The sequence below is a fragment of the Drosophila navojoa genome, chromosome 2 (genome assembly GCF_054131105.1).
Source record: "Drosophila navojoa isolate 15081-1374.11 chromosome 2, UAZ_NAV_1.0, whole genome shotgun sequence".
In the NCBI taxonomy this organism is placed as follows: Eukaryota; Metazoa; Arthropoda; class Insecta; order Diptera; family Drosophilidae; genus Drosophila; species Drosophila navojoa.
In genome coordinates, this window is record NC_142890.1 from 25,615,748 (window position 1) to 25,633,981 (window position 18,234).

Below are 18,234 nucleotides of genomic sequence, written 5' to 3' on the forward strand. Positions count from 1 at the left end.
CGATTTTAAATTGAAATTTTAATTTTGTTGAACAAGCTATTGTACCGTATATATGCAATGCCTTAACTTAATTGAACACGGCTTAAAGCTTCGCTTCAGAGAGAAACGCAAAAATATTATATTTTACAACAAAATAAACGTTGGATTAAAATTAATTATTCATGATGATCTTTAGTGGTGGGTAGCTAAATGTGCATATGGTAATTTGAATTAGTTATTAAAAAAATTATAATAAATTAAATAAATGATTTTAATAAGATTATCTTAAGATTATGCAGACTCATCTAGAATATTTTGCAATACAGCTTGCATATTTTTCTTTAAAGTATTATATCTAAGCATCATTCTAAAGCACATAACTCTTATTTATATCACCCCCAATGTATGTTTGCCTTAACAAGCCACTTCTTTCCCATCTTTGCCATCTTGTTGCCAGCATACAACATCATTAAAAATCTTTGCTTCACTTTTCTCAATTAAGTGCATGAGTATCGTAATTTTGCGACTAAAATCAAATTTATTTCGATGGGCGGAATCTGCCGAAGCTGCAGTAAACTTGACTGGGACTGCGACTCGGGTTCTAGAGAGAATGGGAGAAAATATTGAAAGTGCGAGAGTGAGAGAGAGAAAGAGAGAGAGTGAGAGTGAGCAAACAGCAGCACAAGAGGTCGTAACAATATTTTCACGTTTTGCCTAAGTCCGGAATGAGTTTGTGCAATTTATATGGCCGACAGCCCCGACCGCCGTATCTGTTCCAGTTCCAGTTCCACAGCCAGTGCCACAACTCCTGCTCCAATCCAAGAGGGCAACCAACAGGCAGCAGGCGGCTGCCAACGGAGCTACTGCCATTATTTTGATACTCAGGGCTATTAACGTTAATTTTCGTTAGTTACGTAATACGTATTCGAAAGCACCTTACACACACACACACACAAGCACACGCACACACATTTGCAGCCACAGCGCCGCCTGCAGCATCCACATATTCAGTTTCATTACGCAGGCAGCCCAACCTCGAGCCGGAGCCGTTCCTTGGCCCGGGAGTAAACAAGCAGCTACCATGTGATTGCGTGTGGGCGGCTCATCGACGGACCCAGGACCCGGACTCCCGCAATTCCCGTGGCCCCATTGGTGTTTCGGCTCTGGCCGGAGGCCGTTGGCATTAAAGAGATTTACGAGTACATGATTTTGCATGTTCGGTGCCCCTGATGCCATTTAGATTCGCTTAGGTACATTTTCATCCTTGCCACCCATACGAGCTCGTTTAGACAAACACAAACACGAACACGCATGTGTGTGTGTATTTGCGTACGCATTTAATGGCCCATTAGTGCTATCAAATACGCATAAATATTTGCACTTGCCAGAAGTTCACGCAGACAGACACAGATACAGATACGAATGCGAATGCGAATACGAATACATATATGCTCACACATATACAAGTACATATGAGCCCTGATGTTAGCCGAGGGACTTTGGGCACACTGAAATATTACATGTGCAGCGCCCAGTCGATGGCAGATGCATTTACATCAGGTTTTCCATGCTTCTGCAAAGCCAAGAGACATAGCTCGATCGGTTAGCGAATGAAAGATTTAAATAAGAAAAGCTATTAAGAGTATATTGTCTTAAGTCAAAGGACAGACACAATCATCATCTAGAATGATGAATCGGTAGAGTGCGTATCACCCAAGGATCTGTGTGACAGTAAAATCTGAATTTGCAGCGATGTTAGGCCCTTGGTCTCCGGTACGAAGATGATCACGAACAGCAGAGTGACAAAGCAGACAATTAGCATGAAATAAAAGACTGTTTGCATGTACAGATTGTTCGCATATACGAAGACCATCGCGGACGCGGTTAGCCAGCCAAGGGTTGCCGCGAAGGAGCAGCCCAGAGCGCGCGAGGGCTCGATGATGAGCTCGACGTACAGTATCCAGGACACCGGGCCCATGCCAAATGAGAATGATGCAATGAACAGGAATAGCGCCGTCAGGGGTTGAAAGTTCCAGTTGGTGTGCGTCAGCCATTGGAACCAGGTGCACAAATACAGCGAAGCTAGAAACATGAGCACCGCGGACAGCACCAGGATCAGACGCCGGCTCATGCGATCGATCACCAAGAAGCAGATTAGATGGCCCAGGAGCATAGCCACCCAAACGATCCACTCATACTTGTGGAAAGCCGATGAAAATGGCAGCAGAATATCCCGCAGGAATCCGCAGATAACAACGCCGCCGGACAGCTGATAGAGCAGCAGCATCACACTGGCCCGGGGCACGTTCATCCGTGCGTACTTGTGGCCGCACAAGTACTTGTGCCTATGCTCCTCCTCCGCTGGCATGATCATTTGTGCCGTCAGGGCTTCGACGTCGATCGCCTCATCGCCGTGCAGCCAGTGGAGGGCGGCCCGCGCATGCCCCAGCTCGCCGTGCAGGATGTAGAAGGCCGGCGACTGGGGTAGAATCTTAACCGAGCAGTTGAGCAGCGCCATCGACAGGACGATAATGTTGACGAGTTGTTCGCCAAAAAAGTGCTCCAAGATGTTGGCGAACACAATTCCGTAGACGATGGCGCCATAGAACATACTCCCCATGAGGCCACGGACCCTCAGCTGACTGATTTCCACATTATACACGGGCACGGCCACACACAGCGCAGCGCCACAGATCCCCAGCAGATAACGGCCCACGTACACCATGTACACGTTTCTGGCGAAGATCACGAGGAGCCAGCCGCAGATGTAGGGCAGCAGCTGGAAGATCATCAGACCCTTGCTGCCATGCTTCTTCATCATCACGCCCATCGGCATGCAGAAGCAAGCGGCCCCCAAGGGCAGCAAGCTGTTCGTCCACTGGCGCGAGCTCTTGCCCACTATGAAGTGTCTGGCACTCTCGCTGGAAGGATGATCGTCAAAGAGTGCCCAGCCCATTGTGGCGCCAAAGCAAAAGACGCCAAAGTTGCTTATTAGCCCGGCCAGATACTGTTGGCCATGGCATGTACAGCATCTGAGCGGCTCGCAAGGAAGTCGTGAACGAATGGTCACATTGGATTCCATATATTAACTTATCTCTGAATATAAACAAATAAATAATTTTGTTAAAATAGAAAATAGAAAAATATTAAAGAAGAGCAAACCTTCATTGCTTGCTTTGAAATTATTTACCAAACGAACTCAACAGATTATTTTAAATAATAAAATTCCCAAATAAATAATATTTTATTTAAGATTAAGGATTTTACAATTCATTTCATCGAATGAAAGTTTGCTTAAACTTGTAGTGAATTTAATAAATAATTTTTTTTTCTCATAGATATTATATGTGCATACATAGAATATTTAAAAAAGAATTATTATCATTATATTTGATTATTGCTATTTTTCCTAAAAATTAAAAAAAAAATTGTCGTAAATTTAAAAAACAATAATTATTGTTATTGTCTGTTTTCGGTATTATATATTAATAAATAATAATTAATATTATTTTTCTCCTATAGGTATCATATTTCTAACATTCATTTTATAAGATATAAAAATATATTTACCCAATTACGACAACGAGCTATAATGTAAAATTATTATTATTTTATATCATTATTTTTTATCTTAGATATCATATATTATTAAATAATAATTAATATTATTTTTCTCGTATAGGTATCATATTTCAAGCATTTCATATCTATATTATACATTAATGTCGACATTGTTTATTAAATATAAAATTATACTTACCCAATTACGGCAACGAGCTATAATATTTAAAAAGTACTAAAATGTATTCAATTTAATTATAACTGAGGGATAAATATGATGATATCTCAGATCAAGCAGCCATTTGAATTAAGACTGCATATTTGTTTTGTTTGTCGTCAATTGAGTTGGGTTGAATTTTTAATTGGATTTCAATTAGCGATCGCCTTGAATTACAAATTAATTTCGTGAGTGTTTACTCATATACATATGCATGTATTTCTGCCACCGCACACACTCATATAGACGTCGTTCAGTTTCCACTTTGAATTCATTTCGATTCGAGCGATTGCATCGCCCGCTGACCGATCGGGACGCATTCTTAATTAACGATCAAGGAACTCGACCCGAACATTTTAATCAGCCCCCCGTCCCCTCTCAGCCACTGTCGCTGGCGCGCATATGGCGGTGCCTTCCACTTATTTATGGCTCCTGGCAACATGGCGGTGCAGCGCACGCACCGTTCGAGGGAACCCAGCGGGGCAGGCAGGTCGAATGGGAAATTTATCAAATTTATTGTCGGGCATGAATTGAGATATAATTCAAAGAAATTACAAAGAAGGCGCAGGCACACACACACAAAAAAAAAAAAAAAAGAAGAAAAATGTTGGCTTAAAAAACCAATAAATAACCGGACAAAAACAAAAGGCAGTCTCCTCCCTCTCTTGGCCAACTGCGCGCAGGCTCTGGCTCTGCGTTAATTTCTGATGCGCTCTGCCATTGGCTGTTGTCTGCGGCATGGCTGCTGCTCAGAAGCAGTCGCTGCTGCTGCTGCTGGCTGTGGCTGTGACTGCGACAACGACTCACTCGGCGGCCTCATGCTGAGCCCGTAATTAAAAGTCATAAACTATTTTAATGGCCACTCGTATATTTGTCGCTCAGCTGCGGCCACAAACTGTCAACTGTTTGGCCCTGGCTCGATTTGCATGCGCGGCCAGCTCGTGGGAAGCGGAGTCTGAGTCGGCGTCTGAGATCGCCAAAGCTGAGCCCACAACAGGTGAGCAGATGCATTTATTTAACTAATTAATTCAAAGGTGCGCTTGCTACTCTCTGCTGAAACTGAAGCCAACTGTTGCCGCCTTCCACTAGCTCTGTCTGTTTCGTCTGCATTTATCTCAATGAGAGAGAGAAGTCGTCATTTATTGCACTTAATGTGCTGCTAAATCATTTCACAAAATGCAAATTAATATTTATGCGATTGTGCAGTTGTTGTGGCTCCTTGCTCGCCCAGTCGCACTTCCAGTTGCCGTGCAGCAGCAGTCGAGGCACATAAATTCATAAATGCAGCACATTCCCAATGACTTTTCAGTGAGAAACATAACTTTCAATTACGCACTGAGCGTGTACATAACGAGGCGTTGCAAATTACATGATTTCATATTAAATATTTATATTTAAACTTGTTTCGGGGTGATAAATGCAACTTGGTTTAAGTGCAAATATTTATTGAATAGAGAATTCATAAAATTCAAATTAACTTAAAAGTAAGCACGGGCAACTAGAGCCTTCTGCGTGGGACTAAATATTAATACAATATAAATACAATTTGAATTGAGATTGTGTCAATATTTACATTTTTCATTAAACAGATTTGCTTACTTTATATTACTTTGCTTACCTAAATATAAATTGAATAAAATCAAAAATAGGAAATATCATTTAAGTCTATAAATCTTAAACGTTTATATTGAACATCAAGCTCAACAAACAATAGTCGATAGGCTAGGCTTACTCCCTAAAGTTTATAGTCTTTGTTATTATATTTTGCTGATTATTTAATATAAGTAAAATATGCTCAATTCATTAAAGCTCTCGTTACAATATGCGCTTACGTTATATGGCTTCAATATAATGGCATTTTGAAATTTGTTTGCCTTATTGAAAAATGAAATAAATTTCACAGCATGCATATACATATAAGCTAGCCCAAGTCTAAATTTGTTCAATAGCCAAATTATATATGTAAATTACTTGCTCTTTGACTCATCAATGACTTGCGATAAAGATTCGCCCAAGTGTGCTTATTCATTGGTTAGAAGGCCCAAATATACTCGATTTCTGGCAGTCGACTTCATTTGTGCTGGGTGTGCGAGGCCATAAGGAAAACAAGAAGGAAATCAGCTCGAAGAAAATGCTGACTGGGAAGGACTCAAGCGCAATGGGTCTGGGCAGCGCATGTGCATAAGCGTCTCAGAGTTGGCGAAAGGGATGGCAACATGGAGTGGCTGCTGCTCGACGAAGGTGAAACTGAAAGAAAGCAGTCGCTGCGGCAGCCAAGGACCTCGTCCTCGTCGCTATTGTCGTCGCAGTCGTCGTATTGATTTTAGTGGGGCATTTACGCGCGATTATCGTTTAGTCGGCGATGCCCGAAGTATTACGAGAATTGTTATGGCCGCCGGAATAGCGCCAACGACACGATGCCACGATGTTGCAAGCAGTTGCCAGTTGGCCCCAGCTCGCCTCTGCTTGCCGTTTGCTCGCCTGCTGGTTGGCCAGCAGCAGCTGCCTCGACTTGTGCGGGCTGCAGCACTCGAGTTGTTGGTCCCGAAAATTGGCAGCAATGCGCCGTCGGTGTTTACAACTATTTTAAATAAGCTTTTTATGTAACCAATGTATTAGAGTAAATCGAACCTTGATCCGAATGCCAAATGAAGACGTTTGAGCTTGCCTTAAGGATGTCTTCTTAGACTGAATGTATAATAGGGGCAAAATATTGTTCTTTAGCTATTTAATAAAATTTACCTAAGCTATTTGGAATATTTTTTAAGCAGATATATTCTAAATGCGTTCAAAATTTTAAATGAAATATACAATAAAAAAATATTGAAATATTCAAATAAAATTGTTGGAGTATGAAATGAAATAGTCTCCCTTCTCAGGAATAATCAATTTTCTCTATCTAAAACTTGTATATAATTTTCAATTAAATCGCATTTTAATATTTTTAATATTTGTTTAAATAAATATCAAAAAATATTAATTTCTCGGGATATGTGTTGGTCCCTATCATATCATTTGTCATTAATGTCCGAAACTTGCTTTGTAGAACTTAGTACACAAAATATTTTCTAGTCCCTTATAATGTAGCTATAGCTGAAAAGCCATTAGTCTGCTATTGATTATATTATTGCATTCATTTATATATTATTGCATTAAAAATTGAAAAACTAAAGAGATTAAAGTTATTCATCGATTTCTTAAACTTTAAAATTCTCCTCGCTTACTTAATTCCATTACCTATTCCCGAAAAGAAAGTAGACTGGGAACTGGGAACAGCATGTAGATAAGCGAGCTGGCCAGGGGACGAGCTGGCCAAGAAAGGAGTTAGTGGAACTTGCAAGCCGAAAGGATGCACGAAGATTGCTTTCATATTTCAGGTGATAATGGTTTCCTTATGTGAATTTACAAAACATTAAAGCTTCTGTATGCGGGGTACACATAATTTCCCCAAAAAGCAATTCACGTTAATGGCGCAAAAATCCCAAAGGGATAAGGCGGCGACTGAAGCAGAAAAAAAAAGAAAGGAAAAAATAAACGCTTGACTTTTTCTCCACCAATGATGGCAAAAGGACATCCGAAGATACGAGCGCGAAGCGCGATGGAGCCGCCACTGCCGCTGCCTCGTTGTTTATTGTAATGGGGTTTGTGCCGGCGCCGCCGCAGGACCTTTTGCCCCCAAATCCCCAATATATGAGATTAGGAACGTGGCTGAGACTGCGCAAAAAACGAAACGAAAACGATATGCGCAGGCCAAGCAAGTGGAGCAGGGCCAAGACTGCTTCGCCAGTGGCAGGAGCCGTGACTTCGATTCGATTTGCTCGTATTGCTCTTGTGGGAAATTTTTTATTTTACCTCTTGCGAATGGCACGAAGAAGATGTACTTGGTTGGCCACTGAGGACTCGGCGAAGGACATGCGCTTACCTGTTTTGCCAGTGTTTCCCTCTCTCTCCATGCTGCGATTCGATGTGCAAGTAAAGCAGCTGAAGGTAATAACCGTGAATTATGAATTTCTCTTAGCTGCATTGTGTTTTTTAATGCGCCCGGCAATTAACCTTGGTCGCATTTTTACTGGTCGCAATTAGCTTAAAAACTGTCGAGACTCACCTGCAAAAAACAAACAGAAAAGTTTGTCCTTGAGGCATGGAACATGTTTCTCAGGATATCTGCAGTCGACTGTTTTCAGGTGACATTCTATTTATGATTATAATAGCATCGGCTGAGCTCTGAGATGTCAAGAAGTAAGGCTTCTTATCTTCTTAACTAGAAGCAGCTACTCGTGTCTTTCATTTGCAAATCTGAAGCGAATCACTGTAAAATAAATATTGTGTAAATATATTATATTTAGCAAGGATAAATTTCTATATATGTACATATATTCCTATTGCATTATCTATAATGAGTAAGTATTATAAGTATTATATTATATTTCCTACAATTAGACAATATGACACAAACATCAAAAACAATTTTTTGCTATTTTTTTAAATTTTTAAAAGGAATATTACAATAATTAATAAAAATATATTGAATGAATTAATAAAAAATCTTAATAAAAATAATATAATTGATATTTATAAATAAATCATAAAAATAAATAAAATATTTTTAATTGTTTTATTCATGATTTTTATGATTCAGAAAATATGTTTTGCTTTTATTTTTTATTAAATTTATACAAGTTTAATTTTTTATTTTTTAACTCTAACAAACAGTATACATATATGTATGTATATGTATATTTTACTTTAAAAACTATTAACTACAAGTGCTATCAATTAATATTAAACTATTAATATATTTACTCATTTACTAAGCTGTCTAAGCATTTGAATGGTATATATGCCTAATTGTACAATTACTGTTGGCTACTCCTGCTCAAATGCGAATGAAATTAAACTCATTCAAGGAGTTCTCCCCCCTGGGGGGGTTGGCAGCGCCACCTAGCGGCATCCTGTTGCATACCAAGTGTGCTTGGCGTGCTTAATCGGACCATTCAAATGTTTATCTTTCGATGTGAGGCGTCATTAAACTTAAACGAAACGCTTTCAGAATTTTTAACGACTTAAAGACGTCGAAATTAGACAAAGCCAGCCGGCAGAAGGTAACAGCTGCAAAAAATTAAATGCAAATTAGAAAAAACTCTCAAAAAATACAATCGCATTAGTCTCAGATGTGAGAAATGTGATATAGGAAACTTCGTATCTGCCCACCCACCCACACACACACACACACACACACACAGATAGAATCTTTGTTTTTGTGCTGTGGCGTAAGCGAAGTAATTTTTCTTGAGCTTCGCAGCGCCCCGGCCCGCACTCCGAGAGGGCATACGAAAGCAATTTAGTAAGCTGTAGCTTGCCAAGTCTGAGACCAAGTGGCGGCACGGGAAATGGAAAAGCAAACCCAATTTCCTTCCTTGGGACGCAGCCTGGCCAAATGGAATCTGCTGTGGCATGCTACTTGCTGCCAGCTACGTGCAGCCCCGACCCAAGACCCAGGCCAAGAAACGCGCGCGTCTTCGCAATAAATCTTCTTTACGAGCGCACACTCTGGCAACAATGGCCGTGCTCACCCTCATCTGCCACTGGCCTCCAGCCCCAGCTCCAGCCCCTGCCCAGCCCCTGCCTTGGCCAAGGTCTTGCGCTGGATGAGGGGTAAAATGAACCTAAGCAAACTATTCGAATGGCATTTCGGGCCAGAGGAAGACCCTAAGACGCTAAGGCTGCTGCGGATGCTGCTCCTGCTGCTCCTGCTGCTGCTACTCCTGCTGCTGCTGCTGCTGATGAAGAAGAAACAGTTGGCAGCCCAAGAAATGCGGCAAAGCAAACAAATGGCAACGGCCACCAAGGGGTGGGTCGTGGGCTGCGGCAGGCAGCCATGTTGTGGCACTCACTCTCGGCTGTTATTCTACTCAGGAATTCCGCACAGCCACCCCCGGAGCTACACAAGCTTCCGGCACCGGCACCGGCAATGGCAACGGCAGCTGTCTGAATGCGGACGCATGAAATGGAAAGAAATGGCATTTAAGAAAAGCGAAACGAGAAAAATAAGGAGCTAAACGACTTTGGAAATTCCATTTGAGCAAACAACAGGCACCATCCAACAGCCAGGCAACTTACCAACTTTGAGTTTGAGTTTAAATTCTAGCTATAGTCCGGACCAGTTGAATCTTCTGGATTCCTATTGTTCAGCAGCTGGCGTATATATATATATAGAGAGAGAGAGAGATAGAGTGAGAGTGAGTGAGAAAAGCTCTTTCAGTTGTTGCATCTATAACTTGTGTGGAACGCATTGCACAAGTTGTCACTGAGTGTTTGCCCACAGCTCCAAGCACAGCCCTCATTTCGCATGCTCTCCTCCTCCTGCTCCTGCTCCTCCATGTGTATGTCTACACATGTATGTATGTATGTATGCGTGTTTTTCTCGTTGGGGCACATAATGCAAATGGCATAAGAGACAAGCCAACGGCATCCGATCCAATATTTGCGCCAATAAATAAATTTAATGTACAAACTCCGGGCATGCGAGAGAATATTAAAAACGAAAATTATATTCTACCCACTAGCAGCCAAGCTCCCTCACACACACACACACACACACACACACACACACACACATGCATACTTATTTATATATGTATACAGATTTATATATATATGTGAACATGTGCACATATTCATGCCAGCTCAACTTTGTGCCAGCGACTCGCATGTGTGTGCACATTTGTATAAATATAATTATGAAAAGGAACATTTTAAATTGCATTCATTTGAGTAAGCAAAACAAGTCCAGCTGAATTCGTGGGGAAACTGAAATTATTTTTACAAGTTCCCCCATTAAACTTCACAGCTAAACTGAAGCAGAAGAGGAAATGAAAACATCTCATTTTCATTTACAAATTATTTAGTTTCTCCCTAAATAGGATTATTATTTTTAGTGTAGTATATGTGGACTACATTAAGAATTAGCTATATATCTGCTCATAGATAAATATTTGAAATTATAGGTGGGTCTCTAGAGTCTAAATGAAAAGTACTACTATAAAAAGAATTCGTATTTTTAATTAATTTTTCCTATGATATATTTGTAAGTCGTCATTTATACTTTTATCATGCAGTCTCTCTTTTTATTTCTCACGTATTATTAGTCACTTAAGTATAATCCTTATTAAATAATAAGATATCTTTCTAAGTCACTAACTTTTCATGTCCCTTACTCTTTCTCTTTCTATCTCTCACTTTCTCTCTCCCTCTACCTCAGATATATGCCGATCTACAAACTCAAGTATGGTTTATAAGTTTTTCGAGTCAATGAATAATATAAAATAACTTCCTCATTTTAGTATATCAAGATCCGATATATCCCTGCTTACAGAAAAAATTGAAAATTCTTTGGCAATACAAAGCCTGAAGAATATTGAAGTAAATAATTTAAGCATGGAGGCAAAAAAAATATTTAAATTTTACATTACTTTGTATCAGTTTTAATCTTTAATCTTATTATTTATGCGCAGTTATTGATGCCTCGATAAATATAATAATATATAAGCAGGCACTGACTCCTTCACTCATTCTGTCCCTCTCTCTCTCACACACACACATTCCGATTCACATCATTATAGCTCGCACATATGCTGAGATACAGCCCCATATCTTGGAAAAAGTTAATGCACGATAAACGCGTGTCTTATGTGCGTGTTCGTATTTATGCTTATAACGCACTTTGCAATCGGAACACGTATCGTTCACGTTTGGTGATTATAAAGTTTTAATGAATACGCAACACATCCTGCCATTCCAAGCTCGTTCCAGCTCGATCTCCAGCGCCAGCGCCAATGGCAATTGAGAGCTGGATGCACGTTGTTGCTGCTACTGCTGCTGCTGCTGCTGTTTGTTTCTTGGATGTGGATACAGCAAGTGCAACGGCAAAGGCGGCAAGAGCATTTTATTTTTACAACGACATCGCACAAAGCTCTGTGCCAGGCAGGATATTAACACGTACATGTGTACCCACGCAGGATGTGCGAACATCCAACGTCCTGGCAATGCATAAATATGAACGACTCCAAGAAGCCAGAGTACGAACATAGAACTGAGTTGTCGCACACCCTTTTTCCTGTATTCCGTATTCCGTAGTCTGCAGTCTGCCATTCAATTGGCTTGCGTGTCGTGTCCCTGACTTTCCCTAGGTTCGACCTTTACGGCCGGCCGTATTCATATCCTGCCTTTCAGCTGAGCAAATGTGCTAGGGATTGCCATTTGGGATCGTTAAAACGCACGCTTTGTCTTCGCAACTGTCGTTTGCTTGTTTAATATTCGCAGAACATGCAAAATATTTCAAGACTTGACACAAGAGTATTGGCGCTCAGCTCCTCCTGTGCATTGGACGGAGCTTGTATATGTTTCTTTAAAAAGCAGACATCATTTCTATGTAAAGTACTGTCCAATGTGTGTATATAAAAGAATGTTTTTAATTTTTTAAATTTATTTATCCAGATTTTTTAACAAATTATAAGTAAACATACAAAAGGGCTATGATTTTGTCTTCATTTTCTGTTTCAAAAGTAAAATATAAGAATAAATACGTACATATAAGTATACAATTACATGCAGCTAAGTCAACTCGGCGAATGCTCACAAGTTATTTCTTTAATGGTCAATCAATATAATATAGTGTTAATAAAGGTAAAAACTTTATTATTTCGCATTTACTTCATTCTAAATAATTAAAATATTTAAATCAACAAAATATACAGTTAATAAAGGTGAAACACTTTTTTTTATCGCATCTACCTTCTTCTAAATAATTAAAAAAAAAATAATAATAAAAATATGTATTTTTTATAACTTATTTGCAATGTATTCATATATTCAAATATACTTGTAAGGGTCTACATGTGTAAAATTATTATATTATTTTCTGTATGACTTTCATTGCTATTTTGAGGTATATATGTATGTTCAGAATGCTAAAATTCTACTACAGAAAAATATTTGATATATGTAAATATTTTATATAGTATTAGAGGTAATTAATATAATTAACAATTTGAGCAAAATGCGCCGTACACTAAGTAAACAAAAGTATAACAGATAATGAAGAAATGAAAAAAAAAAGAAATACAAATACGCAAAATAATAATAAGAGTACATATGTAATAAATTTAGAGTAAATAAATAATCATTATTCATCAAGTTTCAATTGTTTCAAGTTAATTATCGTCTTATATTATTTATTAAATATGATATTTAATGCATATATTTATGTATAAGACTATAAATATTAAAAAATATAATTAAATTTATTAATTAATAATTTGCGTAAAGTCATAGAAATATTATTGGCCATGTTGGCAATGAATTGAGGTGTCAACTTCATGAGCAGCGTCATTGAAGCGACAAGCGGCCGCCTGTTACCTGTGTTACCTGTTTACTGCATACACTAATGAGCAACAACAACAACAACAACAGTGCCGACAAGTTGCAGTGCTGAAAATTAATTACACTGCGGATTGGCTGGCATGTTAGCTGTTAATTACGACCTTTTCGCCTCTGAGTGTGCCGACAACAAATGAAAGTTATGGCCGAATTCTACGTTGGTATTGGTCCAGCCTTAAGCCGGCTGCAACGGCGGAGGAGTGGCCCAAAACGAGTTTCTTTGTCTCTGGCTATCCCCAGCGCGCTGAAGTCTTATTCTTGCTGTTGTTTTTTCTGCTTCTTCTTCTTTCTTTTCGGTGTTCATAAATCCAATCAACGTCCCTTTTAATGGCGTTTTTTGTTTTTTTGTTCATGAATCCATTTTATATTCCCTCTGTTTCGCTGTATTCGTTCAATTTGCGGTTGTGTTTTCTTAATTTTTTCTTTTGTTCTCTTTTTGTCCATTTTATCTTAATTGAGCGGCGGACCACACATGAGTCAAATTCCATATGCATACGAGTGCTCGGTGGGCAATTAAGAACGGATAGAGTCATATTTATATAAATTGATGGAAAGTATAAGAGATAGGTCGTATGAGTATATATATAGATTAGATAAATGAAATTAAAATAATTTGCTTGCTCTGGTTCATGTTATTGCTAATTATTGATAGTCCATAAAAATAAGCATTGATAATGTCAATACATATCAAGTTGTCTATAAAAATATGAATCTCATATTTCAACGTATTCTCATAACATTTCGCTATCAAGTTTCGTCATCAACTTGCCTTATTGGTAATTGAAAGTTGATTGCTTGGCGTTCTATTCATGATGATTTTGCATGAGTAGATAGGGGTGTTTTTTACTCAATAATTACTATTGCTTAAATAGATTACCTTGAGCCTTTTAGCTTAGCAAAAGTTACAGTAAAGTTAGCAACATTTCTGCTCTAATAAAATTGGTAAAATTATTGAACAATTAAATTTAATTTTTTATTCGTATAACTACTGGGCTTTGTTTTTATTTACATGGTCTCTATATATTATAATAAACATTAATTTAAAAAATTAGTTTATAAATGTATCTTACCTAATTAGCCAGTCTTCTAGATCAGAATTCATTTTATTATTTTTTTTTCTTGTCAATTAAATATATAAGTTAATATTGTTAGTTGCCTAACAAACAATTTTCTGAATTGATACTACACTTTGGTAAGCACATATATATAGAAGTTTTTATAAAATTTTTATTTTTTGAAATAAGTAAAAGATTATTATTAAATGGATGTAGATTTTTTATTAGCATGGCTTATTTTGTATTTAACTAAGATAACAAAATTTTTTTAATATTTATTCTTACGAATTTGCTTTCAGTCCTGCATTTCCAGTTGAAGAGTCTAATGGATCAAGAATTAGATTTATTCATCAAAAAAATATCGAGCACAGATTCTGCAGTTGCCCCAAAAACCGTTTTCCTAAATGGACACAAACTACCTTAAACACGTATCCAGCTCATACGAGCTGTTTATATTGGCCTATGCAACGTTTTAATTCGCTTTTGAATGGCGCTTTTGGCAGGACATTAAAATGCCACCAAAACAGAATCAACACGACATTTTCTGCCAGCTGAAATGGGTTCAGCGCTGAGCAGAACTGGACTCAGCAGAGGTTGTGGGCAGTTGGAAGCCAGCTAGTGTCCTCGAGCGTCCAACCAGCTGAATCTTGATTAGAATTCTGAAATATTTATAAAAAAAAGGAGAGGAAAAACACAGCCACTATGCAAACAGGTAGGAAATGGCGCTGCTCCTGCTCCAGCTCCTGCTCGTGCTCATAGCTTCTGAAATTTGGACTTTAACCACGCTGCTGCCACGCCCAAATGGGTGGCGCATGTGGGCGTTGGGTATTTGCATAGAACGCAAATAAATGAAACAACAGTTAGTCGTGCACGAATCGGGTTATGAAATTAACATTTGGGAGTTCTGGAGCCGAGGCTAAGGCTAAGGCCTGCCCCATCGCTGTGCGCCTGCTGAGCCAGCATTTGCCAGTTGGCCGCAACTTAAAATGCGAAAAGTCGACAAAAAGTCTAAAAAGTTTTCGGCCCACCCATTGCCCCAACTGTGGTGCGGTTCGCTTCGGTGCGGTGTGGGGCGATGCGGTGCGGAGGTCTTGCGAAACGAAATGAAATTTTCAGTTGAGTTGCCAGCAGCCCCTTCGACGCCTCCTGGGCTGAGCTTCTGAGCTGCATCCGAACAGAAACTGGGACGTTGGCAGCGGCAGCGGCAGCGGCAGCGGCAGCGGCAGCGACAGCATCACCGCTGCCGAGTACACAGTCGACACATTTAACGATTATTGCCGGCCATTAAAAATAACAAGCAAAAGTTTTGCGCATAAAGCCGCTTCGGGGATTCATTCAGCGAATCCAAAAGGCGAGCAAAACTCTTTAGCCGAATCCTTTCTCAATTGCAATTGTTGATCCTTTCGCAGCTGTGAGGTCTTCGGATTGTATCCTTGTCGCAGCTCTTTGCAATCAAATCGCAAAACTTTCAATTCAATTCAAGCCAAGTGAGCATTTGCATCGATTTGCATCGCCAAAATCGTTTTTATCTGAGTAAAAGTTTGTGTGCGATTTCTCAGTTAGTCTATTTTCCCAGTTAATACTTCTTGATTTAAATCTACCTTTATAATAAATTGAAAGTATATCCATCTATTTTATATTTTTATTTTTCAACGACCTATACCTACTGGCAATCTAGGTTTCTACGAAGTTAAATATTAAATATATTTATGAAATCATACTTCGATTTTAATCAGCAATCAATTTAAATAATACGTTACTTATATTTATTCATAACATTGAGCTTCTAGTAGGTAGCATAGAAAACGTTCACATAAGACTGTTATACTTGCGTTTATCCTTTAACAAAAATACCACAGTATTAATTTAATAATCATGGTCACTATAGTCTGTAAAATAAAATGTCTTAAAATATACCATTAAAAATATTAATAGAATCGAGTTTAGACTTAGCCTTTTGTGACTATCGCCTTTAATAAGGGACTATGAAGGGAAGGGAAGACGTAACTGAAACATGAACGAATTCAGAATTAAAAGATACTCGTATAACAGATAGCGTGAGTTTTTTAGTAAGTGACCGACACCTCTAGCAGAGACTGCAACCATCGATACAAATGATTCAATTTAATATGACGAAGTCGCATTTCTAATGTTAACGAAGCTTAGAAAGATGCTCGTATAACACTTAACCGACTTTCTATTAAGCAGAGACATCAACCATCTAACAGATGTTCCAGTTATTGAACGAATATACAACCAGCTAACAGCTGATTTTAACATAACAGCTGGCATTTTCGTCCAGAAACTATGTATTTTTATGTTAGGCTGCATACAGTCACACTACGCGCCGCTTAAAGTACACAAATTATTAAATAAATTTCTTGGGGCAATAACTGCAGACCATGGAGACCGTAAAAGAGCTAATACAATTTATGCAACCGAATCAGCGCCTGGATCTCAAGGCAGTGGCATTGACACATGTGTTAAGTAGGTGAATGTTTGGATCAGGCGCAGCTGGAAGAACGTGCGGCAAACGCAACACGTGTTCGATGTCCAATGCACATTATTAATGGTAAAAATTGTACTTTCATAATCCCCTAGGTTTAACTGGCAGCACAGAGGGAAAGGATGCAATACTCTCGTTAGATGATATGTTAATGGCCATTTGTGGGCTGACGCTGGATGCAAATGCCACAATTGCAAAGGACGCAGTGCTCAGCCTGATAAATCTCACGGCGGAGGAGGCAGGCGCTATCAAAGTCTTTGAGCTGGCGCAGCAAGTGCAGCCCGTAAGTTTATGATAAAAGAAAGCTTAAAGTACTCACTAATCACGTGAATTGCACAGCGTTTTGTCATTGCGGATGTGGCTGCCAAGCAAATAAGCGACGAGCAGGCGGAGCTTGCGGATGCCTGGAGCATGGTCTTGAGTAACTTAACCCGCGTCGAGTCGCTGGCGCCGGCGATACTGGACACACTGGAGCCGACGCTGCCGCAACTGGCGAAAGCGTTTGCCAAATTGGACTATAATAAGAAAAAGTGCAAGCTCCACTACCTGGCGCCAATATTTTGTAATCTAACTCAGGTGCCGCGTGGTCGAGAGCTCTGCTGCCAGCCAAAGTATCAGCTTCTGGAGAAGCTGCTGCCCTTTGCCTCGTTTGAGGAGAGTGTGGTGCGTCGCGGCGGCACCATTGGCATCATCAAAAACATATGCTTCGATGTGGTGTACCATGATATCATATTGAATGAGCAGGACGACATTTTGGTGGCCATATTGCAGCCGCTGTGCGGCCCAGAAGAGTTCAGCGACGAAGACAACGAGAAGTTGCCCATTGAGCTGCAGGTGCGTATATTACAATACAGATTCAGTGGGCTCGTATTATTCTGTGTATATCCTCTTAGTACCTGCCAGAAAGCAAGACCCGTGAGACCGATCCGGATCTGCGCAAAATGCTGCTGGAGTGCCTGCTGCAGCTCTGCGCCACGAGACGCTGCCGCGAGGTGCTGCGCTCCAAGGGTGTCTACGAGATACTGCGGGAGTACCACAAATGGGAGGCGAAAGTGGGACGAGATAGCGAGTGCTTGCTGGCGTGTGAGAATGTTGTCGATATTCTGCTCAAGTGAGTCCGGTCTGAGTTGTAAATCCCCCTTAAAAACTAAACCAATAAACGTTCTATCTTCACAGGAAAGAGGAAGAAATCGGCTTGGACAATTACCATAGCGTAGAAGTATCAGCAGAGCAGGCCGATAAGTTTATCCAGGACGATGCTGCCTATGTTAAGACTCTCTTAGATTAGTGTAAATCCCTCTACCAGACTGTAAATATGCCTAGGCTTAGTGAAACACGTGTGGAATATTGAAATTTCAATATATGTATGCAGTTTTTATTTCGAAATTTTGATAGTTCTCGTGTGTGTTCTATCTTAGCGCTAGAAAAAGTTGTTCGCCCGCACTTAAATGCAAAAGAAGAAACAGTTTTAATTCAAT

At 39.5% G+C, this 18,234-nt stretch overlaps 2 protein-coding genes across 3 annotated transcripts; one reads left to right on the forward strand and one right to left on the reverse strand.

Annotated features, from left to right (window-relative positions):
- Positions 1–1,621: 1,621 nt before the first annotated feature.
- Positions 1,622–3,077, reverse strand: Glut3 (Glucose transporter type 3). The gene has a single exon (XM_018101826.3). It carries the CDS (start codon positions 3,059–3,061, stop codon positions 1,661–1,663), a length of 1,401 nt encoding a protein of 466 aa, XP_017957315.1. The 5' UTR covers positions 3,062–3,077; the 3' UTR covers positions 1,622–1,660.
- Positions 3,078–16,555: 13,478 nt separating this feature from the next.
- On the forward strand, positions 16,556–18,146 carry LOC108660301 (co-chaperone protein HGH1 homolog). Of its 2 annotated transcripts, none has more exons than XM_018113650.3 (5): positions 16,556–16,737; positions 16,852–17,039; positions 17,096–17,590; positions 17,650–17,867; positions 17,933–18,146. In XM_018113650.3, the coding sequence occupies exons 1-5, from the start codon at positions 16,653–16,655 to the stop codon at positions 18,042–18,044; spliced, it is 1,098 nt and encodes a 365-aa protein (XP_017969139.1). In that variant the 5' UTR covers positions 16,556–16,652; the 3' UTR covers positions 18,045–18,146. The 2 variants fall into 2 exon arrangements, with proteins under 2 accessions (XP_017969139.1, XP_089114138.1); XM_089258012.1 differs by having other exon boundaries at positions 16,631–16,774.
- The last annotated feature ends 88 nt before the right edge of the window (positions 18,147–18,234 follow it).

Excerpts from the sequence above, each read along its gene's own strand:
- Glut3 (XM_018101826.3), bottom strand. The coding sequence starts at position 3,061 with ATGGAATCCAATGTGACCATTCGTTCACGACTTCCTTGCGAGCCGCTC.
- LOC108660301 (XM_018113650.3), top strand. The coding sequence starts at position 16,653 with ATGGAGACCGTAAAAGAGCTAATACAATTTATGCAACCGAATCAGCGC. Across the intron at positions 16,738-16,851 it reads GGCATTGACACATGTGTTAA|GTTTAACTGGCAGCACAGAG; the intron begins GTAGGTGAATGT and ends ATAATCCCCTAG. Across the intron at positions 17,591-17,649 it reads AGTTGCCCATTGAGCTGCAG|TACCTGCCAGAAAGCAAGAC; the intron begins GTGCGTATATTA and ends ATATCCTCTTAG.